Source organism: Arachis duranensis, chromosome 3 (assembly GCF_000817695.3).
Source record: "Arachis duranensis cultivar V14167 chromosome 3, aradu.V14167.gnm2.J7QH, whole genome shotgun sequence".
Taxonomy (NCBI): domain Eukaryota; kingdom Viridiplantae; phylum Streptophyta; class Magnoliopsida; order Fabales; family Fabaceae; genus Arachis; species Arachis duranensis.
The window spans coordinates 38,159,257-38,186,588 of record NC_029774.3 but is presented as its reverse complement, the minus strand read 5'-3'; the positions used below and the strand labels follow the sequence as shown (position 1 = coordinate 38,186,588).

The window sequence follows — 27,332 nt, the reverse complement described above, 5'->3', positions numbered from 1 at the left end:
TTTCAATCAATAGCCAATAATTCATACCAGTTCTAAAATTGGTAATGTACCATCAACACTTGAGGTTATAATGAATGATGTCCTTTAATTTGTTGGTCCTGCACCAAATCGCATTGAAGCTGCTTTCCCTTTGCTATGACCCATTATCCCTCCTCATACTAGCTCTTTGTCCTCATCTGTGATGAAATTTAGAAAAGCAATCTTAAAGAAGGAATAGTTTGTTCTATGAGAAAATGTTTGTGTAATATGAGATTTGTTTGTTGATCTTGCTTGCTGTGACTATCATGTGAGCTGCTTGCACTGTGTTCAACTTTTGGCCTTCTATTTAATCAAATGGTGGTTGTGCTTTCCACTTTTGTAAAAACTGTCTATTTCACCTAACAGCATAATCTTTGTTTTATCATTGTTGTGAAATGATCGACTTAATGTCTTCATTTGGATCTCCTTAATCCTCTCACCACTTTGAAATCCTTCAATAAATACATGGTCCATGGAAATCCTTCAATAAATACATGGTCCATGGTTGTGGTTAGTGCTGATCTGCATTTTAGTAAGCGAGTCATATCTTTGCCAAGATGTTTATTTGAACTAAATTTATTCCTCAAGTATTAGCTTAATAAACAATTTTTTAGTGAAATATTAGTTTACCAATTGATACACAGCAATTTCCGCCACATTACATGGGAAGGAGAATGTGGGTTATGAGTTCCCACTTTGGTGGCTCATTCTTTTTCTTATAAACGTGTCAGTAACTATTCTGTTCTATTCAAGTCTAAGATTCCTTTGAGATAAAATGTCGATAGTCTTTTTTTTGTTTTTTTTTTTGTTTTTGTGAGAATGGGAGGGGGCCTCGGAGTCGATACTCGATAGTCTTACAAGTCTAGTGTTTAACAAATTTTTATTTTGTCGAGGTCTTGGAGAATTGCTTATGTTAGATAAATTGGTCTTTATATTGTTTTCAATTAAGTTTTTAATATGCGTGTCATATAAACAAGTTAAAAAAAATTATTATAAGACAATTAAGTTGAAGGATATATCATTATAAGACAACTTAGTCTTCTTTTAAAATAACAGAAGAATCATTTTGTCTGATGAGACTAATTTTTGGAGATCTCTAGAAAATAGAAATTTATTGGAGGAGCAAAGTGTTCGATATAAGATTTCTTAAAATTTAACTTGGGTGTTTATTATTATTATTATTATTGAAGATTCCTAAGTGAGTTGAAAATAGAGGTTAAATCAAGAAACTATTTTTGATAATTTATAAAATTGATTGTGCAGTACACGCAGATAAGGAGATTATTTTTTTCTTTTTGTCTTGTCTCGAAGTATCAAAACAGAAGATGATGATGCAGAGATGAGAAATAGAGAATGAATAATATCACGATATATCTTGGTTCGGTTACGAAGTACAATACGTTCGGTTACGAAATGCAATACGTCATATATCCAGTTTTTACCATAAACATTGATGAAATTTTTATTATAAGTAAGATTGATTCTAATTACCAATTTCAAGATATTCATACTTTTATCACTCACCTAAGCTATTTAAGTTTGATAACTTTTAAGTACTAACTCAACTTAGATAAGGAAAATCAAGTATACTCTAATCTTAGTACACTTTTGAAAATAATCACTCAAATAAAAGTATAAAATCATTTTTGTATGATTAACTCTCTTTCCTTTTTATATCTCTCAATATAAACTTAACTTTAAAAATAGGAAAATTAGAACACACTCAATAACAAGAAATAAAGTTATATCAGCAAAGGCTATGCTTTTTATGTTGAATCGCTTACCTTCTTCCTTGAACAGAACTTCGTATATAAGACTTCTTGATATGATCTTCGATGATAGAAATCATTGCCTTATTTGCCGAAGTAGCTGTTGCACTCTTTAATACCATGGCCATTAGCTTTGATTGAAAATAACTTTATTGTTTGGTTTGACAGTAATGTGCGACTTCTCTATTGTAAAGCAATATGATTCTTGAAGTTAATTGTCAATTATGTGTTGTTTTGTACGAAATCATGGATTGTTTGATTGTGAAACTTAATTGCTTATTTATTAATACCTACAATGTTTATAAATAAGTTAAAATAAAAAATATCAATTATATTGGTTATCACAAGGATTAGTAACCAAATCATGACTCAACAATTATTATTATTATTATTATTATTATTAATAAATTGAGGATATCCTTTTCTTTAGAGCTAGTTTTTGCAAGTAAGTGAGATCATTCTGACCAATTTTGTTTAAAAATTCGCCGGTTGTCTTTTGTGAACAAAATGTTTGATTGATAGATAGATAGATGGAAGAGTAAAATTGGCTATAAGTTGATATGGCAATAAACTTCAAATTTACAAATGTACTGGCCTACAGTTAACACACACCCCATGATTGCTAGAGTTTAACATATAGACAAGACTACTATTCTATTAGTATATGTTGGGTGAATGAGTGGATTTTGGCGTTTAGGGAACTCATGCACAAAATTTTTGATCTATTTTGATCCCAACATAACATTCTAAACTGCATTGGCTTTCAACTAAAGGAACGACGAGGTGAGAAGATGCGAAGAGGTGAGAGCATCCCCATGAAGCCACCAGGCGAGGCGAGACCATGGATGGACTGATGCTTAAGCTTGGTGAAACCGTCATGTTGCGGCCGTTTCATACCACTATTGATGCGTCCTTGGAATGTTCCACACTTGACGAAATTCTTGACCCACGACTTCTTCTTTCTGCTACTCTGGTCCCCTGACGAGTTCATCTTATGACACAAGAACTCCTTCACCACATTTAACCCTTGCTCAACCACCTCCAATGGCGGCGAAGCAAGCGGGTTCCCATCAACACACAACTTCTGGAGCTTCTGGAGGCACCCAATGGAATTGGGCAAAGTCTTGATGTTGTTGTAGCTAACATCAAGCTCAGTGAGGGACAATAGAAGCCCTATGGAGTAGGGTAGTGTGTCCAAGTACCGGAAGTTCTGGCTCACATTCAGCGTCTCAAGGTTGACTAGGTTCTCAAGGTCTTCGGGTAGAGACCTTAAGCAGTTAAGGCGCGCGTCGAGGACCTTGAGAGCCATAAGGTGAGAGGTGGAGCTTGGAAGGAACACAAGCTGGTTGGAGTTGACGGAGAGCTTCTGGAGGTTTATCAGCTCAAACCCTATTGTATCCGGCAACTTGCTTAACTTGTTGAAGTTAGCATTCAGTTCTTCTAAGCTTCTGCTGGGTCAAAATTCAAAGCCATATGCATACACGTTAATAATTAAGCTACGCTTATGTTTTGTTTTGAATAAATTGTAAGCAATCTCCGGTATTAGATTTTGTGACGTAAGAACTACTAGGACTGATTAATGGATTGTGGAATTAACAAAGTGAGGCTAATAACAGGACGTTATATTTAAATTTTTTTTATATTGTTGTTGTTTTCATCTAAAGTATAAATTATTATCTGTGGCTTTTGAACAGTGTGAAAGATTGAAAAGTCTAGGGTCAGTAATTTTATTAAATTTTGGCCAGCATGTAGCCAGCAGAAAAGGGTGAGCTATTAGATGAAATCTCACACCAATCTCACACCATTAAATCAGCATTGATTGCTATTTGATGGCTACTAATCACAAAAGTTGATGACCCTCTAGTATTCCTCGATTGAAAATTGAAATTCTTTGTTAATCAAAATTTCCTCGGTCAATCTCTTGGTACGTAACCCTATGTACGATTTCCCGTTCAAAGTGTCACGGACTTATAAACAACTACAACTTTTTTTTCCTTTTCTAAAATAAATTTTCAACTGAATTTATTTTAGCCAGGTGCCGTCCACCTTCCATTTTATTTTATAAAAAGTCAACTATAGCTATACATCTAGAGAAAAACGAAGATATATATTTTCTTTACCTTAAAAAAATAACATAAAATTGTTACTCGTAAAGCACAATTTGTTATCGGCTGATAGCAGCCCACGAGGTTCATTTCATCATATCTGATCTTTATTTTCTGTTTTCTATTCTTCAAAATTAGTTTAATGATGGTTACGTTGAAAACGAACTTTTGATATGCAATTTCATAAGATATGAGTTGGCAGAATCATATATAGCAAAAGTATATGCTTAGTTAGTTAGTTTCGATATTACTTTAAGATATTTTCAGAGATCATAGGGTAACCATATATGATTACATAATTAATTGACAAACAGGAAACAAAGAGAATACAGACTTAATTATTGATTTATTAGGTGGGTTTGCTTCAATAAATAGTCAATATAAAACTCTACAATGATTTACTAATATTAAGATTACAAAGACACAAGAGGATAAGTGTACGTTTATTAATATATAATTTTGATAGTTAGAAATATAATTATTTATATTTTTTTATTGACTTACATTTTTAGGATTAATTATCTTATTCACATTGAGTTTGGCTTAATCTAGACTCGATCTGAAATATAGATTAGGTCTAATTTTTAGACCATAACCCGATCTTAAATTCGATGAAACCTACGCACTTTCGGGCTGGATGAAAACCGGGTCAACCATTATTTCACAATTCACATAGTAAAATTGACTTAAAAAAATATAACAAGAACCAACCCTTATCTAAAATTAAAGCATAACTATAATTAATACTAATATTGTCTAATAATACCAAATATTTAAATTAATACAAATAACACAATATGATACATTAGTCTAAAGTCTTGTGCATTTTAAACATAAAATATTAACTTATAATCTTATAATGACTAATAATACAAAATATTAAGGTTTACAATATTTAAATTCGACATAAGAATAACCATCATCCGTCATTAATAACACAAAATATTAATTGTATATGATGACCGGACCATCAGACCGAATTCGAATGACGTAAATCCGACCCGAAATAATAACTGAATTTATTTTTAAGATCCTTACCCAACTTTAGATCCGATGAAATTACACTAAATTAACCCTTAAAGTGTTCGAAGCCGGACCAAATTTTCGGGGGACCATATACACCTCTAAATAGTTCTATAACATTGCGCTTATCATCATGACAAAAGAAAATTAAGGAATAAGAATAACAAACGACAAGTTTGAGGTAGATACATGCGTATCGACGTATATAGGTAGAAGACACATTATTAATTATAATCACCTAATACTTAACCAGTCAACTTATCATTAATTAACAATTTTAATTTTTTAAATTATCATTAATTAGTAATTATTTAAATTTTATTTTTTAAAATGTATAAAATTAATAAATATTAATTATAATTATTTAAAGTTGACTGATTAAAAATTATTTATCATACTTTTTCATTCAAATTTTATCCATCAATTATTAAACAGTGCGTAGAAAATTCTTCTTCTAATTAATATGCTGAAGACTATATCACATAAAATTAATTATATAAAGCACAATGTAATAGTATAATTTTTTTTATACTGTTACATATAACAAAAGAGAAAAACACCGCCGCTAAAATTAATTATTAGCAGCGAAACATTTGGTGTATTATCTATACATTAAAAGGAAGCAACTATATCAAGTGATTTAATTTAAAAAGGGTAGTATATATGTAGCTAATAAATTGATAAGATGATAATGATGTATGCGTGCAATGTTCATCCAAATGTTTTTATTGTTATTATTACTATTATTTAATTACTTTAAGTTATATCTAAAATTAGATATATAATATATATAGTTACCTGCAATTTTCAATAGTTTGAGGAAGGGATTGGATGAAGTTGGCAGAGACATTCAAAATCTTAAGCTTAGAGAGGCAACCAATTGAATTTGGGAGGGACCTTAGCTGGTTCGAGTGGACGTCCAACACCGTCAAGTTCAGTAGTCTCGCCGTTAACGACTCCGGAATGTTCTATACACATAATAAGAAATAATTCATAAATAAAAAGAATCTTCCATGGTATATATATCTCTCTTTCTCAAATTAACTTTACTTTATATTTTATGAATTTATTAATTTTTGTCTAAATATATTATTTTTAATGAATAAAAAAGTAAAAAGAAAAAAAAAGGTAATCTTTCAAGAAAAGAATATTTTGTATTGCAATAAATTTCTAAATACGAACCTGGAGATTGTTGTTGGAAAGGTCCAACTTGGAAATGGTAGCTAAATCAAGAGAAGGAATAGGGAGAGACTCCAACGACATGCAGCTCAAGTCAACGGTGCGAAGCTTGTTGTCTTTGTTGTTGTTGCTGTTGTTGTTGTTGTTGTTGGATTCTTTGTTCCTCTCCCTCTTATTCCTTCTTATCATATCCATCTTCATGGTATCCATAGTCATCGTTACTGGTTGCTGATGATGAACCAGATGATTATGTGTGTGTTCGTACATCATACTTAGAAATTTCAATTTACTATGCAATACACAACCCACCCTGAAAAACACGGAGTTTGATTGCAAAGATTTTGAGAGAGAGAGAGAGAAGAGAGAGAAGGAAGGGGAGCTGTTGGAGATGAATTGATGATGATAATGAGACAGTAGTGTGTGCTTCCATATATAAATAGGGGAAATGTTATTTTAACAAAAAAAAAAGTTTATCCTATTACATTAAAGTTTTCAATTCAATTGATGATGATAGCCTTTCATTTTTTTTATATATTTAAATATCATTTTCTTGAAAATATCTTGGATTATCAATATATATACTAAACTCCAAAACAATTATTATTTTAAAACAGAAAATAAAAGTATTATTTTCTAATGTTCATTAAAATAATGTACATTAAAAGTTTTGTATATTCTATCAATTTTTATTTATATTATCATGTTTTAATTTTAATATGTTAAGTCTTAGTAGATTTGAGATTAGAAAAGATAAGTTAGGCAAGAGAAGATAAGGAATTTTAAAAGAAGATAAGTTTTTAAATTAAAAAGTTTTGAAATTTAAATTTTAAATTTAAAAATTAGTATAAAAATATATTTATTAATCAAATATTAAAAAATAAAATTGGCGGTCATATGATATTGTTGTTATAAAAACAAGGGCGGGGGTGGACGTGAAAGACTAAGGTGAATGAAAAAAAGGACGTACGGATGGGACGGAATGGAGAAGAAATTATTAGAAATGAGAGCGTAGTGACGTAGCATGGAAGTACATGAACCGTATGAAATGGTAATTAGGGTTTGCGTGCTGTGTTAAGCAACTTTCCCCACTTGATTTATTTTGTCAACTCTCTACTACTACTACGATTTTTTTTTTTTTTGGTGACACTACTCCCAATTTGAATGCCAATTACTATTTTATTCGTTAATTGTAGACAAGGAATATGTCCTCACACATGTTTTTTAGTTCTTAGCTTCTTAATTACTTCTATCTCTCCCTATACGACTACTATTATATAACTGTATATAACATATTTGTTTATTAATCTATCCTTTTCCTTATGTAAATAATAATAAAAATAGATAAACACTTTTTTTAGATTTTGACTTCAAATGTTTAGAATAATAATAATAATAATAATAATAATAATAATAATAATAATAAAGATATTTTGTTAAAGAAAATTATGTGAATAGTGTTGCCTTTTTTTTCTTTTATTTTTGAAGTTTACCAAAGATCTACTATATTATAAAATTACTCATCCAAAAAGTTTAAGCTGATGAAAGAATGTAACATTAATGGTTATATCTCTAACACATAGTTATTGTAAATTCTTTTACAGTTAAGTATGATTTTGGTTCTTAAGGTATAGGTAAAAAATTTTTTATCTCCAACTTTTTTTTTCATACAAAATCGTCCTTAATATTTAACTTGGTTTTAAAATCGTCTTTTTTTACTTAAATTTTAAAATTTTGAACTAAATTATTCCTACTAAAATATTATAAAAAAAGAAAAAAAAAGAGAGTGTTTCATTGCAAAAGAGGAAGGAAATAAGAAGAAGGAGGAGGTAGAAAGAAGAAGAAGAAGTTATTCACGATCCATTTTTGCCTCCGCTTTCGCTGCCACTTCTGCCGCACCATCCAAATTGCAGAAATATTCATTACATTCATTATAAACAACAACATAACATTCAAATTTAAGAATATAACAATAATATATTTTTCTAATCTTTCAAATTCAACAACAACAATACAATATTCATATTTTCTGTTTTGAAGCAAAAAAAAAAATTCTTTCAACTTCAACAAAAACAACAACACACCATGCGAAAAAGAAATTTGAAAAGATAGAGAGAATTCAAAATCGCCGCTACCGCCACTAAGAAGAGATCTGAGAAGGCCGTCAACGATGTAGTGGCTGAGAGGAAAAATGAACGGCGAGACAAATGAAGGAGAGACGAAGTGATGCGAAAGTGTATTGACAGACTGACGGGTGTGCGAAGAGAGAGAGAGCGACTCAGCGAGTGGCTGGACACGATGCAACACGAAAGCGAGCTAGGGAGCAAGGGTGCGAGCTTGAGGGAGGTGCGAGGGCTCGAGGCTGAAAGTAGGATAGCAGCAGTAGATTGAAAGTAAGGATGAGAGTGACAGTAAAATAGAGGAAAAATCGAAAGAGGTGGCAAATAGACAAGAGCGATGATGACGAAGAAAGCGATAAGGAGGACGAAGACAATGACGATTTGGTGGAGGAGGTTAGTTATGAGAGAGAAAGGGAGAAATTTGAAGAATGAAGAAGAACGTACTAGTAAGTGATGAAAAAGAAGAAATGCAGATAAGGATATTTTAATCCAAAAGACAATTTTAAAACCAAGTTAAATCTTAATGATAATTTTATATTTAAAAAAATTAAAAATAAAAAAAAATTTAATCTATACTTACTAAAATCGTGTTATAGGTATAGATATAGATTATGAAGGAAAGGATAGGTTGATAAGGACAACTTGGTCTTAAATAACGATCGACTTTAAACTACATTTATGATAACTAACGTTTTGTTGGGATAGGAGCTCCAATTTTATTTTCTTACTCCCTTAGGTCCCATCTCTAGAATTTTATTTGGTTTCAAATAAATATCTACTTGAGAAATTATTTGCATGTCTATTGAGAAAAACTATGCATTTGTTCCTAATAAATGACTTACAAGTCATCAATTTGGATATATATCGAAGTCATTACAAGAAACATGTGGTATACTATCACATATTTCTTTGAATACTGGTTTACATATTTCTAAAAAAAAAATTGACAAATATATTGATGGATAAGTTAATGTTATATTGGATTGTTTTGTTGCTGAATTTGTATAATTTAGTTTTGACAAGTGGACAAAGTCTCAAGAATAAAAAAAATGAGTAAAAGAGTTGTTCTCTCGAGAATTAATTCAAGCTTGAGTTTATCACTATTCAAACTACTTAGATGATTAATTGTGAAGTAAAAAAGTGAAAAATGATAGTAGTGTAAAAGATAAGAAACAATGGATCAAAATAGGTGTTAGAATTCAAATTCACCTAATGACTTAAACTCTAGAAATAACTATTTAAATTTCTACTTTTTCTAATATAATGTAATTATGGTCGAATTACTCTTAAATATAATCGTAGCTTAATAACTCAACTATAAACAACCCTCCGAATTAGGGTAATGATTTAATTCCAATTAGATGGAATTGAAGGTGTATAAGAAGTAATAGTGGCTACTGAAGCAGAGATGTTAGTGGTATTAGCTGAAGAATTATCATTACAAATTATATGACGAAGAAACAGAGTAGAATATAATTAATACTAGCAGAATTTGAAGAGTAGTAGTACTAGCATTAGAGTTAGCATTATTAATTTATTATTAGAAGAAGACCATGTGCTGATGAGATCAAAGGAATACTAAGAGTAGTATGAGAGAAATGAGTTTTCACTAAAAAAAAAAGAAAAAACGCCGATTACAAATATATATTAAAATTTAATAACTTAACTACATAAATAAAAATATCATAAATCTAAAAATAAAAATAAAAATAAGATCACTTAGCTAAAGGAGACAATGGCGGCACAGTAATAGGAGAGGAGACTAGTGCAGTAATCGTGGACTTATGGTGGTGATAGTGGTGGTGGTAGTAGTACTAATAACTGGTGATAAAACGAGTATTAGAGGTTGAAAAAAAAAAAAGAAAAGGAAATAGACATACATGGATTAAGAAGAAAGGGAGATGACATGATTGACGGAGACAAATAGTAGTGGTAACAACAACTCAGCAAAGAGATGGGCAGCAACAGGATATCGTATTAAAGATAGTGAGGTATTCTCGAGGAACGCTCTTTAATAACGATGATGACCATAGTGAAGGGGCGACAATGGTGTAACAAAGTAGCATCTTAGGTGGATGGTGGTGGCTAAAAAGAATGGAGGGAGGAAAGATTTTGAAAATTGAGAGTTGCAGAAGTGAGGGAAGAAGGAGGTATGAGAGGAATAAATTCCTAGCTTAAATGTAAGATTTTTTGGCAGTAAATTATTTTCGTTAAATGAAATGCAACATTTGATCCCATTAGTTACTATTGGATTTTCTAACAAAAAACCAAATTTGGTAGTAACTGTTGAGTTTGAAAAAAGATTTTATTATTATTATGATAACAAATATTTGGTTGATTGATTAAAAATTGATTTCAATTTATGGTGTGGTTATTTCTATTATAAAATTTTAGGTTTGGTATTAACATGCATGATGATTGGATTTGATTTAAAAAGAATCAACCATTAAGATCAAAATATGAAACAGATTAATGCTGCCAAATAAAAAAGCAAACAATCATGACAATTATGAGAGAGATTGGACAACAAATAACTACTGTGAATAATAAAGCATTGATTTGATTATGTTTGAAAATAATCAATTATCAAGGGCAAGATATGAATGATATTGTTAGAAATAAGAGATTAAACTGTAGAAAGAATTTTGTGTATTATTGAGTATATTCAAATTGTTTAGAATGATACAATATAGAAGGGTATTTATAGGTGCTAAGAGAATCAAAATAATAAAGACGTAATATCATATATAATAAATATTCAGATATACTAAATAGTTCTAATAAATGCTAATTGATCTTAATATATTCTAATAGAAATATAAAAACTTGTGTTGTTACCCAAAAGAAGGAAAGTATCAAACTTTTATGAAGATTGATTTGTTGCTATGGCTAGCAAAAAGCTAGGTTTATGATATAAGAAGAAGAATCAAGTTTCAAGGCACTTAAGGAGAAATATTCAAAAAACAAGACAGCACGTTGAGTGTCTTCTTCTTCACCTTAATATTCAGTTTTGTTTGAACCTTCCTAGTATAAAGAGAAAAGGTTTATGATTCATTGAGAGATTATTTGAAAAAGTCTAGGAGTGAATAGTCATAAACTAGGAAGAATTCATATTTAGTTTGTCTTGGTTTTTGTTTAGTTTTGAAAATTTGGTTTGGTCTTGGCGTTGGTTTGTGAAACACAGAATCGTTGCTTCGTTTGTCATAGAGCAGAACCGGCTTGGTTCGTTTTGTCTTTGTCTTGATCTTGGTTTAGGTATTGGTGATTGTAATCTTGAATTGGATATAATGAAATTTCACCATTATTGTAGTGGAGACTGGACGTAGACCTCATTCAACTTCGAGGTTGAACTAGGATACATGCTAGTGTCGTTCTCTTTACTCTTTCCTCATTTCTCATTTATCTTCTGTTGTTACAAGAGACTAAACTAAAAAAAATCTTCTGCATGCCCTATTACATGCTTCAAGTTTAAAAAAGTGCCTTGATTCAAACCTCTCTTTCTTAAGGCCCATAAAACCTTCAGTAATATTTTCAAGAAACAAAGTAAAATCCAACGATAATGTCTATAGAAAAATTTGATGGTAAATTTAATGGTACTGAGCACATTTTTGGTAGCGTTTAGAATAGAAAGAAAGTTTGACAAGAAATAATTTAATATAAAAAATCTTGAAACATCAAATTAAACAACGTATGTCTAATAATTACAATTTTCTAGCTAAAGTTAGACACTAGTAACCTTATATGATGTGGTTTAGAGTCAAACTTAATAGGATTATAAATTTTAAGACATGGAAAGTGCAGTCAACGCTTTTTAGGAAGTAATCATATGGGAAATATTTAGTTTCTAATTATATGGAGAGAGGTGAACCTAAAGAGGGAAGTAACTTAGTAACGAAAGAAGATTATGAAATGATGATTTATGTTTGAGAAGTGCGGACATGCTGAATATGAAATGAATGAAGACTATATTGATAATGATTGATTGATATTGAATGATTAATGGTATTTGCACTTAAATTATCTGAGATACGAGTTTTCTTGGGTAGACGTAGTGGCTTGCCACCACTTGCTACAGGTTGAGACTCGATACTCTGTTGACCCTACATCACAAGATGTGGCTGGGCACTTTAACTCTCCAAAACTTCCCCCAACAAGATGATAAATGAATGATTGTGATTATATGCATAGACTCTTAGGGATGAATGTACACATGGATTGTCCAGGGTTAGCTACCGGACATGTCGAGTTTGGATATATAACCAATTGATGATACTCATTAGTCATAGGACAGGCATACATGATGTGTATTTGTCTGTTTTGCTTAAGTGTGCATTATTTAGTTTGCCTAATTATTTAGTCATGCTTATCTGCTACTTGTTCTACTTTTTGTAATTGCATTCTATTTATGTTTTATTTGTTTGTCTTGTATGTCTTTGCAACTGAGAGACCCTTGTTTGGCGAAGGCGTGACGAGGATAGTTCTACCAGTGATTCAGAGGGTTGGAGGAGACAGAAAGTGGAGTATTAGGTTAAAGTTAGGGTTAGAACCTGAATACTTTAGATAGTTTACCTAATTTCTGGTTTAATATAATTCTGAGTGTCGGAGTCCTAGGATTGTCTCTGCCTTTTCTCGGCCTTATATATTACCTACGTTGGTAGCTTTACCAAGCTGAGAACCTCTGGTTCTCATTCATTACATATATTGTTGTTTTTCAGATGCAGGTTGAGAGTCATCTTGCTGAGCGTCTAGAGATCTCCTGAGCAAGCAAAGTTTTAGTTTGAGATGTTATATTTTGTACTTAAGCTATGTATATATGTATATAGATTATCTTCTATATATATTTAAGTTTGTCCCTCTTAAAGATGACTTGGAAAAACAAGTTGTCAATTTTCTGTTTTGGGATATTTTGGGTTATATATATATATATACACTCTGCTCGGCGTTGATTTTGCAGGTCGATTCTGAAGCATGATATTCTATATTTTCTTGGCATTCTACTCTTTATGTATATATGCATGGTGCAGAATTTATAACCACAAACTAACCGACAAGTGCACTGGGTCATACCAAGTAGTACCTCAAGTGAATGAGGATCGATCCCACGAGGATTGATGGATTAAGCAACAATGGTTAAGTGATTTACTTAGTTAGACAAATAGAAAATGGTGTTTGAAGGTTCAAAAGCATAAACAGTAAATTCAAAATATTAGAAAGCAAACAATAAACGGGTTATAAAATATATGGAGAAAACAGTTAAGGCTTCAAAGATATCTATCTTCCGGATTGACTTTTCTTACTAACTATTTTAATCATGCAAGATTTAATTCATGGCAAACTATATGTGACTAAACCCTCATTCCTTAGACCTTTTTAGTCTCCTCTAAAATTCATCAACCGCCAATTTTTTGGTCACTTAATTCCAATTAGAGGGTAAAGTTCAATTCTAGTTTATATGCCACAGAAATCCTAATTACCCAAATATAAGAGGAATATATGTCACGTATTCCGTTAAGTCAAGATAATTAGAAATTTAGGAGAATATGTTTTCAAGCTGTTGTTCAAGTAAAGAGCTTTTCCAAGTTATACAAGAACTCAATTAGAACCAAGGTCATACTTCTGTTCCACCCAGATTCATAAAATAAAGAACGAAAACAATTCTTGAATTATAAATCAGTACATAAAATAGAAAAATAATAGTATCAATCCATACAATAGACAGAACTCCTAACCTTAACAGTGGAGGTTTAGTTGCTCATGGTTCAGAGAGAAAAACTAGGATTCAGGTAAACTGTAAATTGCGGAATGAGGTAGTAGAGGAGAATATTCCTTTTATATCTAATCCTAATTAATGTAAAATATATTTTCTAAAACTAAATAATATATTTTCCTATTTGTAATTAAAATAAAAGATTTAATCAAAACTAAATAAAAAACAATCGTGCAGTATCAAGTAGATGGAAGGGGGACCACTGCTCCCTTTTTAACGGGTGCCTGTAATCATGTGCTTTTGAAGAATTTGTGGTTTTGGCGCCTAACTTGAGAAATTCCAAGTTAGGCGCCACCTTGACCGTACAGCTGGAAAAGAAGTATATACTATTATATATCGTTAGAAAGTTCTGAAAGTTAGCTTTTCAATGCCGCTAAAATCACATCAATCAAATCTCTGTAACTCGAGTGATTCAGGTTTGAGTGCAGAGAGGTCATGGTTGATAGCATCATTCGCCTTCTTCTCTTTTTCTGCGAAAACTCCATCAAATCCAGCCGAATGCTACCTAAAATAAACAAAATTGCACACGACTCAAAGTAGCATACATAGTGGCTAAAATATAATTAATTCTTGATTAAACTCAACAAATTGAATGCAAATTCACTAGGAAAAGATAGGAAAGATGCTCACGCATCAATGCATTATCCTTTCTTTTTATCTGGCTATCCATTTTTGTGAGAGATGTGGTTTTCATTTTATGGTTTTTGTTTGACCTTTTCTTCAAGGCTTCTAGTTACGCATTCTTTCAACTATATCTATGTATATATTTTATTTTAGAGGTCGTAATACCTCACCATCTCTATTTTACGGCTTAAGCGTAAAGCTCTGTGTGGTTGGGTGTTACATGGTGTAGAGGAAGATGTAAAAATTTGTGAGGCAGTGGTTGAATTAAAAGAAGAATTTGGCTTGAACCCTTGAGAAGAGGATTGAGAAGGTGGTGGTATTTCTTGATTAAATCTGTAAAAATAATGCTAAGTAATGTGTGTCTAGTTCGGCCATACACTTGACATTGTGGTCTTGATGGTGAGAAGAAGAACTTTCCACCTCTATCAAACCTGCCACCCCTGCCTCTTCTACCAGTTGATCCTCTACTAGAATTTTGTTGTGGATTAGAATTTTCTTAAGTCAAGTTTGCTTGTGGAAGAAGATTTCTTGGAGCTTGAAATTTTTTAGTCAAATCATCATGTGGCAAAATTAGAGTTTCTACCTCATTATAAAGAGTAAAATTCTGGTTTAGAATAACTCTGAATAAAAGTATTTGATACTCAGCATTGAGACCCTCAAGTAAAGCTTCAATGTGTTGTTGAAGAGTGAGAGAACTTCCTAAGATTGCTAAAGAATATGCCACATTTTTTTATGTTGAACACATAATTAGTTGCGGAGAGACTATGTTTCTTGATGAGTTTTATTTGAGATTTCAATTGCTTCACCTTGTAATATGTTGACTTACTAGAATAACCTTCAATTTCTCCCAAATCTGATAAGCAAATTATAATCCTGCCATTTTATTGTGAAAAGATGTATCTATAGATACTAGCATCCAAGAGATCAAATTGTAGTCCTTCGGTCTCCATTGCTTGTAAGAAGCTGATTCTTTATTTGCTAGTTTATCTTCTTCAGTGGCAAAGCGAGTTGGAGTCTTCTTAGGAAGAAGATTTTATAAACTATGACTATAAATTTTTATAATAGCTTGTTATTGTCACGTTCTATGATTGATTTTTTTTAATTTGTCTTCAATTGGGGTGAAAAGTCTTTGATTTATCAATTTTGTATATGCTATAATTTGATTGAGATCTGAGTTGGGAGAATTGTTGATTGAAGAGGAAGGTGAATTGTTGGGCCATGGATCAATTAGAACCTTAAAGCTCCTGATACCATGATAGAATTTAGAATAAGTCTTGTGTAAACCCCGTAAAATTAACGATTAATTAGCCAATAAATTAAATTTTATTAAAATAAATTAGAAATGTGAATTTTATAGTAAAATAAGATAGAGATAATGAAAACAAGAATTTTGAACTAATTTTAAAGAATTTGGCCCAAAATTGAGCCAAACAGACCGAACCGGTTGAACTGAGCAACCCCACTCAATTAAGAAAGCACAGCCCATTCTCCCTCCCCATACATGCAAGGAACGCTGAAACATTCTAGCAAGAGGAGGAAGAACACTTCAATTTCAAAACCCTCACTCAATCTTTGATTCCATACAACTTTTCGCTCCGAGTTCCGATCGTCGCATAGTTTGCGGTCACGCCGCAGTGACGAGCTCTACAAAACCCGACATTGTGAGGTGAGAAAACCACATTCTCAGTTTCAATTCTCTCTTCTCAACTCTGAAATTTTATAATTTTGGGGGTGTTGAGATTTTGGTTAATTTGATATTTTAGGATCAAATTGGCTTGAAGGATTAGTGGACTTTTTCTAAATTGAGGCACATCTAAATATAAGAATTGAACCATATTTGTGGAAATTGGAGCCTTGGAAATTGGTATTGGTTGCTGGATTTTTGGTATAAGGGCTTGGAAATCTTGTCTAGTGGGTTGTCTCGGGTAATACGTGGAAATCAGTCAAGGTGTGGTTTAGATTTCTCGTATTTAATATATAATATTCTGTGAAAACTTAGGAATAAACAGAAAACCCTTAAGCAAAGCATCAAGGAGCTTCTTTTTCAACTAACTCTTCATTGGCCTTGGTCTCAGAGCCAGCTACTTTACCACTTCTCAATTGAATAACCTTGCAATCTTCTCTTGGGTTCACCACTGTATCACCTTTAAATGTACTTGTAGACCTCTCAAGTAATTGCTTGCTCAGTTGGCCCATTAGCACCTCTAAGTTTCTAATGGAGGCTCTGGTTTCCTGCATAACTTGTGCTTCCGTACTTGTCACTTGTCCACTTATCACGGTGATAGCCTTGCATTCCTCTCTTGGATTTGGAATTATGTTACCCGAAAGGCTATTAGTGGTCCTCTGATCAATCTCATTAACTTTTGTGGCTAATTGACCCATTTGAATCTCCAGGTTCTTGATGGATGCTCTGGTTTCCTATCTAAAACCTGTCAATATTGCTTCCAAATCATTGTTCTGTTGAAAATCGCCCTGAGAACTATTGTTGAAGTTCTAAGGTCTCTGAGATTGATCCCTCCATCCAAAATTTAGGTGATTCCCCCACCCCTGATTGTATGTCTTAGAATATGGATCATTGTTGGGATTCCTAGGACCACTCCCCATGTAATTCACCTGTTCAGAAGAGGGTTGAGCATAATCATAATTATCATTTTGCATAAAGTTACCTGCCATGTCATAGGAGACTTCCTGTGGTGGATTTTGGGTGTTGATAGCTAAGACTTGCATGCCACTCATTGACAAACCCCAATTTGACGGTTTATCTTGTATTGATTTTAGGGGATTTTATAACCTTTTACCCACATTTATTCAATGAAATAGCATGGTTTTATAACTTCTCCTTTAATTGTGCTTAAGAGTGAAAACATGCTTTTTTAGGTCTCAAAATGAATAAATTTAATTCACCTTGATTCCATTAGACACCTTGATATGTTCGTTAAGTGATTTAAGGTTTAGGAGGCAAAGATTGGATCAAGGGAATGAAGAAAGAAGCATGATAAGTTGGAGAACTCATGAAGAAATGAAAGAACCGGAAAGCTGTCAAGCCGACCTCTTCCACTACTAAAAAACTTGTTATTACAGACAGAAATTTCCGACGGATTTTATCCCACGGAAATATAGAGGGAATTTCAGAGGGATTTTTTGTCGGAAAACAAAAAAAATAAATTAACATAAATTACAGACAGAAAAGAGAATCCCTCGATAATTCCGTCGGAAAAAATAATTTTTTTTTTCGTGGAATGATTACAGACGGATTTTCCGTCTGTAATTAAATAGACAAAACGCACATTTTATTAAATTATTACAGACGGATTTTCCGTCTGTAATTTAAATGAAATCCGTCGAAAATATTGAAAACCTAGTTTTATCCATTCACCGAAATATCCATTCACACCACAATCAAAATCCACCGCAATCCATTCACCAAAATATCCATTCAATCTCATCCCTCCAACTCTTCGCCCTGCACCCCAAATCAGCCCTCGCAGTTCCCCGCAACCCCCACAGCCTCGCAGCCCCACAGCGGCGCAGCCACCGTAGCCCCTACACAGACACAGCCTCCACCGCCACCGTAGAAGATCCGTCGCCGTCGGATTCCGAGCTTCTTTTCGTTCCAGATCAGCGCTTTCTTCGCCACCGTCAGATTCTCTTCGCGCAGCTGGTAGATTGTAAACCCTAACTTTTCTATTCGTTTGTATTTTGTATTTTTCTTCATCTGACGCTTCTTTTGCTCGTTACTCTCTCGAGGTTGTTGATTCTGATGTTGTAAGATCAACCATCCGGTTCTCGAGGTTGTCTTCTGCACTTGTTGAAGCTGTTAGCTCTCCCTCACTTGGAAGATTCCTCGGCTGTAAGTGTCCATTTCCCTCAATCGGATGAATCTCAGCATGCTCTATGTTCTGGGTTTTTCCTCAGCATGCTCTTAATAAGTTGTTTCCTGTTGCATGCAATTCGGCTTTCAAATGTTATCATTATAATGAAAAGGCTTGCTTGGCTTGAATGATTTCATATTCTCTTTAATGAAAAATATTTAAATAATTGATCAAAAGTTCATGATATTAATTATCATTACAAGTTACAACAGTGTGACTGATACTGGGAGGGTGTGTGTTTGTTAGTGAACTCTGCATCTTTCTTGCCATTTTTTTATTATTTATTTTATTTTAGGCTCGTTTCCCTCTTTCCCAAAACTAGGAACGCTTTGAAATAGCACTTTTGAAAACGGCACTGTGTGCATTTCTCATGGGACCCTTTGAGTCGACTTCCTTTCTAACCTCATATGATGTGGTATGGCTTGAATCATTGAGTAGTTCTTTGCTCTCTTAAAAGAAAAATATATCATTATTTTAATAAATTTTCATGTTGAATGTTCCAGGTGTTTCTGATTGTTTTAAATACAATTACAAGATCTGGAGCAACAAATAGCCTTTAAATGGACCAAAGTTGTAGGTATTTTTTATTAAATAAAATTATGTATCTTACTTTTTGGTCCCAAATCCAAATACATAATAATTATACGAACATGAACATGTTTGTACAAGAAAATATTCTTTTTTTGGTAGTTTAGTTATTTAGGTGGTGGTCTTGTCTATCTCAAACTACTGTTTTTTCTCTCTTGGACATATTTGGTTGGAAGTAGATGAAATTGTTTAGTGTTTTTTGTCTGATGATTGAGTATTTGGGGAAAAGCTGGGGGGTTTTCATGCTCGGACGGCTTAGACATATTTTTAACTTGTTTGGCACTTTATGCTTACACCCCATGAATATAGTGGTGTATTATCATTACAAGTTACAACAGTGTGACTGATACTGGTTTGAAGTACTTACAGTGTGAAAGAATAAATAATTGGCAGTGGAGAAATGGAGGATCTGTTAATTTTATTAATAAGTCCACCCATGTCCTGTTTCATTCATTTAATCTCAAGTGTCACACATTTTCTTCAATTAGCTCTGCCCATTTCACCATAATATTGTGAACAGCTCCTATTTCTCTAGTGTTGGATTTGGAATATATGTATGCTTATTACTGAGTGAATCACAAAATGCGTAGCTGGGTTTTGCTGTTCATTTTGATCATGCTTAGGTGTGTTTATGTGTGCTTATATGGTTTCATGATTTTTGTCTTTTAAATTTCAATTTGAGGAACCATCAAATATCAATTTCTGCAGTTTCCAGTGTGACAACAGGGGATTATACATGTATATCTACGTTTGTTAAGAATGAATATTTATCATTTTTATTTTTAATATATATTTTTCAATATTTTATTCTTTTATGTTATCTTTTGAGTGGTTTTTATGTAATAATTGTGAAATACTGATGAAAAATTCTTAGAAAAAAGTTGAAAATCAATTTTAATTTAATCAGAAATCATTCTATTTATGTTGAAAATCATTCTTAGGTTCTGATTTTTATGTTTATTGAACTGTGATGCTTTCTTTTTGTTTACTTTCAGGCAAAAAGTGTGCTGAAAAACCTCAGAATCAAGGTTAATAATCTTGAGTTTAAAATCAGTGGACTCAGTGATAATACTTGCAAGACTCAGAAGTAAGTAGTTATAAACAATATGGTTGCTTACTTGTTGAAGGAAGTCTTAAAATTCTCTATTTGCTTAATCCATTTTCTTTGTATAGTTTGTTACAGAAATAAGAAGTTAGGATATTTATAACAGAACTAATAACTTTTCTGCATACATTTATTGTTAGTTACCATGAAGATATCAAGCTCTAATTGGCTGAACATGTTCAAGTTTTGTTGCTTCACTGCTTGCATTGGATCTATCTTCATAACCCTTTTTCTATGTAGATGATGTAATAGTGCTATTGAGTGTGTGATTTACATATAATTAGCTTTACTTAATGGTAGTTTTTATTTATAAATGGTTGTATTTAGTGATTAAGAAACAATGAATTGTAGAAGCAAAGGGTTTTGACATAGCAAATTGGAGAAGGAAAGGAAGCAAAAATTAAGGACCACACACGCCCCTGACCTCAGCACATGAAAAAGCTTTTAACACATCTTCACTCTCTACTTTCATGTTTCATCATATCATCATTATTATTTTAATTTATTAATTTTATATAAAATTACGTTGGTGTCATAGTTGCCTTCTTTTTAAATAAATAAAAAAATTATATATTTATTACTTTACATAAAAATACAAATATTTATTATTTTATGTATTATTCTTTAATTTTGCAGCCACCTAATTTTTGTAGCCACTATCTGTAAAATAAAAAAGAAAAACTTTTATTTGCAATCTTGTTGGAACAGTCAACAAAACTAAAATAGTAGAAAATATATTAACTTATTGATATTTATGTTAAAAATTTTGGTTCATTAATATTTAAAAAATTATATCCTCAAATTTACTCAGCTGATAGGCAGAACTTAGTTTATACAATTGAAACACAAAGCCAAACACCCAAAGTGAGATGGTTTTCTACATAGATATAATTAAATCTCTTCTCCCTTCACTACATATATATCTCTTCTTCCTTCATTACATAAATTAATGTATATTCGCTACCCTGTTTCAGGTGCTACCCTGTTATCAAGTCCATCTAACATTTTGTGTTCTCATATTTGTGTTTGCTCAGAGATTTTTGGTCTAATTCCTTCAACTTTTTGCTTGGAGTTAAGGTTAGTACAATTATTGTGTTATAAATTTCATTGATTTCTAGGGTATTGTATGATAAATGAAATAGTACTTGTGTTGTGTTGTTGCTTGTATTGTATTAAAAATATTGATATGATTAAATATTGATAGGATGTTGTATGATAGATGAAATATTGCTTGTGTTGGATGATTTATAGGTACTAAAAATATCGAATTCGTAAGAAATGTCTTGGCACCATCGAGTGTGGATGTATGATAGGTTGAATCCAACAAGAGGGGGTATTAAACCTGAGTTTTATGACAAGGTTGAGGATTTTATAGAAACGATTAGTAAGTTAGATGTTGTGAAGTCGGAAGGAAAGTGTAGATGCCCATGCGTTAAGTGTAGATGCACAAACTATAAAGAGCTGAACATTATTAAGATGCATTTGTGGGAAAAGGGGTTTATGCCAAATTATTGGATTTGGACAGAACATGGAGAGATTGATGACATAGGGATTAATCAGATGGGATTCAATAATTGTGGGGAAGGTGGTTCAGGAAGTGGTGCAAATGTGGAAGAATGTGATATGTATGACATTAGCTGGGAAGACAACTCCAGAAGGTATCATGAAATGGTTTTCAATTCTGCTGGTCCAGAAGATCCTCATGTAGAGGCTAAAAACTTTTTTGATCTTCTTGAGGCAGCTCAAAAATCTTTGTGGGAAGGTTGTGTGCACTCTCAACTATCGATAGCTGTTAGAATGCTATGCATTAAGGCCGAGGGAAACCAATCACAAGAGTCATTTAAGCAGTGTGCCACCTTAATTAGGGAAATTGCTCCTGAGGGTAGTGCCATACCTAGGGATTACTATGAGGCTAAGAAGTTAGTGCAAAATCCTAGATTGAAGGCAATCAAAATAGATTATTGTTCAAATAATTGCATGTTGTATCGAAAAGATGATGCTGTTCTAACTAGTTGCAAGTTTTGTGAAGCACCTAGATTCAAGCCTATTTCCGATGGTGGTTGTAAGTCCAAGAGAGTTCCTTTCAAACGGATGCACTACTTACCCTTAATCCCTAGACTTCGAAGGCTTTACGTGTCAATGAGTTCAGCTCCGCACATGACGTGGCATATAAAAAATCAACGTGATGATGGCGTGATGACCCATCCGTCACATGGGGAGGCATGGAAAAGCTTTGACCGTATCCACTCTGATTTTGCTTTGGAGCCTAGAAATATTAGGTTAGGTCTTTGCTCTGATGGGTTTACCCCAAATATCCAATTTAGCAAGCCTTATTCTTGTTGGCCCGTAATTGTTATTCCATACAATCTACCTCCTGGAATGTGTATGAAAGATCCCTATTTGTTCTTGACTTGCCTAATACCTGGTCCTAATAACCCTAAAGCCAACATTGATGTATTCTTGGGACCCTTGATTGATGAATTAAATGAGTTGTGGAATCCTGGTGTTTTGACATATGATATTGTAGAAAAGAAGAATTTCGTCTTAAAGGCAGCATTGATGTGGACTATCAATGATTTTCCGGCTTATGGGATGTTGTCTGGGTGGATGACACAAGGAAGATTGTCATGTCCTATTTGCATGGAGGATACCAAGTCTTTTACACTATCACATGGAGGCAAGGCATCATGGTTTGATTGTCATCGGAGGTTTTTGCCGATAAACCACCCTTATAGGCGCAATAAGAATGACTTCAGGAAGAATAAAATAGAAAGTGAAGAGGCTCCTACCAGATTAAGTGGTTTGGAGATTTGGCAAAGGATTAAAGGACTTGAGAAGATATCAGATAATGGAAAGTGGATCAAATCGCGAGAGTATGGTATTACTCACAATTGGACTAAGCAAAGTGTGTTTTGGGAGTTACCTTATTGGAAGGATAACCTGGTTCGTCACTGTCTTGATATAATGCATATAGAGAAGAATGTGCTTGATAACATAATGAATACTGTTATGGACACTGATAGAACTAAAGACAATGAAAAGGCTAGGTTAGACCTGGCTGAACTGTGCAAGCGTCCAGATTTACATTTGCGGCATGTCGGTGATAATTGTTGGTCCAAACCTAAGGCAGCTTATACTTTAACTTCTGAACAACAACAAGACGTGTATAGGTGGGTGCAACAACTTAGATTTCCAGATGGTTATGCATCTAACCTTGCTAGATGTGTAAGTCTTTCCCAGGGGAGGTTTATTGGTATGAAGAAGCCATGATTATCACATTTTTATGCAGTGCTTGCTTCCAACTGCATTCAGAGAACTACCTACAAATATATGGAAGCCTCTTACCGAGTTAAGCCAGTTTTTCAAAGACTTGTGTTCAACCACTCTCAAGGTTCATGATTTAGAGGTTATGGAGCAGAATATTCCCATTATCCTTTGCAAGTTAGAAAGGATATTTCCCCCGGGATTCTTTAATGTGATGGAGCATTTGCCAATTCATCTAGCATATGAGGCACGTGTGTGTGGACCTGTCCAATATAGGTGGATGTATCCGTTTGAACGGGTGATAGGAGCATTCAAGCGAACAGTGAAAAATAGAGCAAGGGTTGAAGGTTCGATTTGTGAGGCTTTCTTGGCGAAGGAGACTTCAAGTTTTGTTTCTTTCTACTTTGAACCACATATCTTATCGAGGCGAACCCGTGTGGGAAGAAATGATGACGGCGGAGACACAATTAAAGCCTCTTTATCAATATTTAATAGACCTGGTCGCAAGGTTGGAAAAGCTAAAGATCATTGGTTAGATGAACGAGACAAGGCCGCAGCTCATTTGCATATTCTACTCAATGAAAGCAAAGTTAGCCCTTTCTATATGTAAGTGCCCAGGTCTTTTATTAAACAGTTAATTACACTAGCTCTACTAATGAATCCCATAGCTTATAAACTCTAGTCCTACTTTCATCAAGGTTTTGGAAAGAAACTTGTCTTGGAGAAAGCGATGACCGATTTGTCTGGGTCCTTAAAAGCCATGACTCTAATGATGGGAAGGGGTTTTAGCCTTTTTATTGTAAAGGTTTCTAACTAATGCATCACATATCACTTCTATTAAATAATTTGTTGCATGTTTCTAACTAGGTTCAAAATCAATGCAATGAAATTGTTGATCCGGGTTTGCAATCACTTTCTTGGGGTCCTTCAAACAAAGCAACAAGTTATCCAATTTATAAAGTAAATGGATATACATTTCATACCCTTGCAAGGTCAAAAGGAAAAAAAACTGATAACACCGGTGTGTTTGTTAAAGGTGATATAGGCAATGGGAAAAGTGATTGGTTTGGAGTATTAGAAGATATACTCGAGCTTGAATACACTGGTAGTGACTCTAATCGAGTTGTTTTGTTCAAATGTCAATGGTATGATCCAAGTCGTCCAAATGGAACACGTATTCATAATGACTACAAAATAACTGAAGTCAACCATAGTAAAAGATATCGCCACTATGATCCTTTCATTGTCGCCCAAAAAGCTAAACAAGTTTACTTCTTACCTTATCCTGGAAATTGCAAGTCTATGTGGCGTGTTGTTGTAAACACTAAACCAAGAGGTCGAATTGAAATCAATCATGTACATGTAGAGGAGGATGAGGAAGAGAATGATGTAGCTTATCAAGCGGATGAGAGTAATCCTTCTAGGATTTCTGACACCGAGCCTCCTATCAGTCTTAAGTCTCCATTTGGAGAGGACCACATTGTTGAATTGTCCATTGGCTCTAGTTCTGGGGCTAATAAAAATGATGATGATGATGTTGCAGACTTTAATGATGATATTGATTTTTAATAGGGTAATCATTTTTAGCTTGTATTGTTTTAGCTTATATTGTTCTTTACATATATTCTTCTTAATTTGTATGTTTAAAGCACCATATTTTAAGATCTTTACCACTGGAATTTTTTTCTTGTCCCTTTTCTGAAATTTAGGAAGCTTCATATTCTTTCTTGTTGTTTTTAATCTCTTTCTTACAGTTTGGTTTGAAATTTAGATCAAAATAGTTTATTAAGCACTCTGGACTCGTTTTCTGGACTCATCAATGCACAAATTATTAGCTTTAAGAGTATAATTATTAGCTTTAAGATTCTTGATTAGACAAACCTGTTAGTGCTTTAAGAGTATAATTATTAGCTTTGAGTGTGTATATTGGCTGTTTAACTTTTAGTGTGTGATATTTTGCATAATAAATCAAATATGGAGCTGCCTCTATTTTGTTGGTGGATTATTTTATCTGGCTTAGATGTGAATTTATTTATTTATTTTATGCTTGCTCAGCTGTGGATTTTGCATTTTCTCCCTGCAAGCATTGTTAGCATGTATATTTTCTTTTTCTCTCTATATTGGCATTTTCTGTGTATTAATTTCATCAATTGGTGTTTGCAATGCGTTTCTTTGATAGGATCACTGATCTTTTTAGATCTTAGTTAAACTAGTACAAATTTATTATAAAAGACTGTGTGAGCATTAGCTTGTATTTTGAGTTAGTAAGTGTAAACTTTTCACTGTCATTTAGATAAACTTGTGAAACTCTCTTTCTAATTAACTTTCTTTTTCTTCTTTTCCCTGCCTAATAAGCTTCCTTCTCTTCTATTCTCTTCTCAATTACCCACTTCTGCATGCGTACTCTACTCTTGTACATTTCTATATACTTTTCTTCTATTCACTTGTACAAAAAATAAAAAAGTATTGTTTCTGCTACATGATCCTTTATTTTCAGCTTTAATTTGGATCAGAAGAGAATAGAGCTATTCCCTCTTTATTACTTCTCGCCATATGCTCACAGTATATCTAGTGTAGTGAGTAGTATAGTAGTAGATAGGGTAAACCATAGTTTTAGTTTATTTGCTTGCTTTAAATGACATTCACTAGCAGAGAAGATTAGACTCTACCTGATCAGTGTCAACAAAAAGAGATAATAATAATGAAAACCACTGCTCCTTATGCATGTCTTGTTTCCTAACAAGTACGTGTATTACTTATAGATCTACAACCTACCTACCTTCTGTTTATGCTTAGTACAAATACAATTACTTACTTAATTAAACTCCTTCTTCTTCTTCTTCTTGTATATAGCATACTCTATAATACTCTATGGTTACAAGCTTACACGGTTACAGTACTATATTATATTATTATTATTGTTGTTAGTTGTTGTTGTTAATTTATGATCTCTGATTACTATTGTTTTTAATATATATGTAGATCATGGCTCCTCGGGTCAAGGGTAAAGGTGTCAAGAGTCATAGAAGTTCTCGCACCACTGCCGCAGCCGCTATTTCAACCGCCTCCACCTCTTCTGGGACTTCAGTTGTGCCAGATTTGCAGTCAGGATCACTTAGCCAGCAACCGTATTTGATGGTACCTAATCCAGGCTACACGGGTCTTCCTCCACCAAGTTGGCCTACTACAGGATGTATGGGTCCCCCTCCTCCACCCCCTCCTCCAATTTCGATTCTTCCTCTGCTTCGCAATTCCAGTCTATTAGTTGATTCAGAGACACCTGGAAGCTCTAGTACATCTCCTCCATCAGAGACTGCATCGGTTCCTAATATTGTCACAAAAGAAAGATTAGTTCCTGATGGAAAAACAAGGTAAAATTTGGATCTCTCAATAATTAAAATAGCAGCTTCTAGTGGATTTCTCATACTGCATTACCTATTTCTCTTATTACTCTTCTACACAATTTTTACATACTGCATTACCTATTCCTCTTATTACTTTTTCAGCAAGCAATACTAATCACTCTTCTTCTTTTACTACTCCTAATCTAAATGTGTTTACTACTATATTTTAATTTCAAATTAAAGTGCTAATGACTTAAAACTATTTTTTTAGTTTCCTAACTTGTCAATTCTTTATGAAATTATCAGTTGGTTACCTTTCCCTCCTGGTTCTCAGAAGATTACAGAGATCATCAAGAAACGATATGATAAACCATACAAAAAGTTTGGAGATGTCCCTCTTCCGACAAAGAAGCTTTGGTTTAAGGAGTGGAAGGTAAAAGTGTTGGATTGAATAAAATTATTTTGGATTGAATATTGTTCATGTGATTTGAATCTTATAAATAACAATTTGATGAGTATGTGCAGAGCCACTTTCTTATTGATGATGATGATGATGA

The 27,332-nt window shown here is 33.1% G+C and overlaps 2 protein-coding genes across 3 annotated transcripts; one reads left to right on the top strand and one right to left on the bottom strand.

Moving 5' to 3' along the window:
- Positions 1-2,318: 2,318 nt before the first annotated feature.
- Positions 2,319-6,487, bottom strand: LOC107478797 (plant intracellular Ras-group-related LRR protein 6). Of its 2 annotated transcripts, none has more exons than XM_052258479.1 (3): positions 6,098-6,487; positions 5,714-5,883; positions 2,319-3,238 (listed from the first exon to the last, which is right to left on the bottom strand). In XM_052258479.1, the coding sequence occupies exons 1-3, from the start codon at positions 6,362-6,364 to the stop codon at positions 2,551-2,553; spliced, it is 1,125 nt and encodes a 374-aa protein (XP_052114439.1). In that variant the 5' UTR covers positions 6,365-6,487; the 3' UTR covers positions 2,319-2,550. The 2 variants fall into 2 exon arrangements, with proteins under 2 accessions (XP_052114439.1, XP_015954418.1); XM_016098932.3 differs by having other exon boundaries at positions 2,319-3,235.
- Positions 6,488-20,139: 13,652 nt separating this feature from the next.
- Positions 20,140-25,000, top strand: LOC107478810 (uncharacterized). Its single transcript, XM_016098947.2, has 5 exons — positions 20,140-20,149; positions 21,142-21,244; positions 21,481-23,392; positions 23,457-24,020; positions 24,299-25,000. The coding sequence occupies exons 3-5, from the start codon at positions 21,644-21,646 to the stop codon at positions 24,998-25,000; spliced, it is 3,015 nt and encodes a 1,004-aa protein (XP_015954433.2). The 5' UTR covers positions 20,140-20,149; positions 21,142-21,244; positions 21,481-21,643.
- Positions 25,001-27,332: the final 2,332 nt, after the last annotated feature.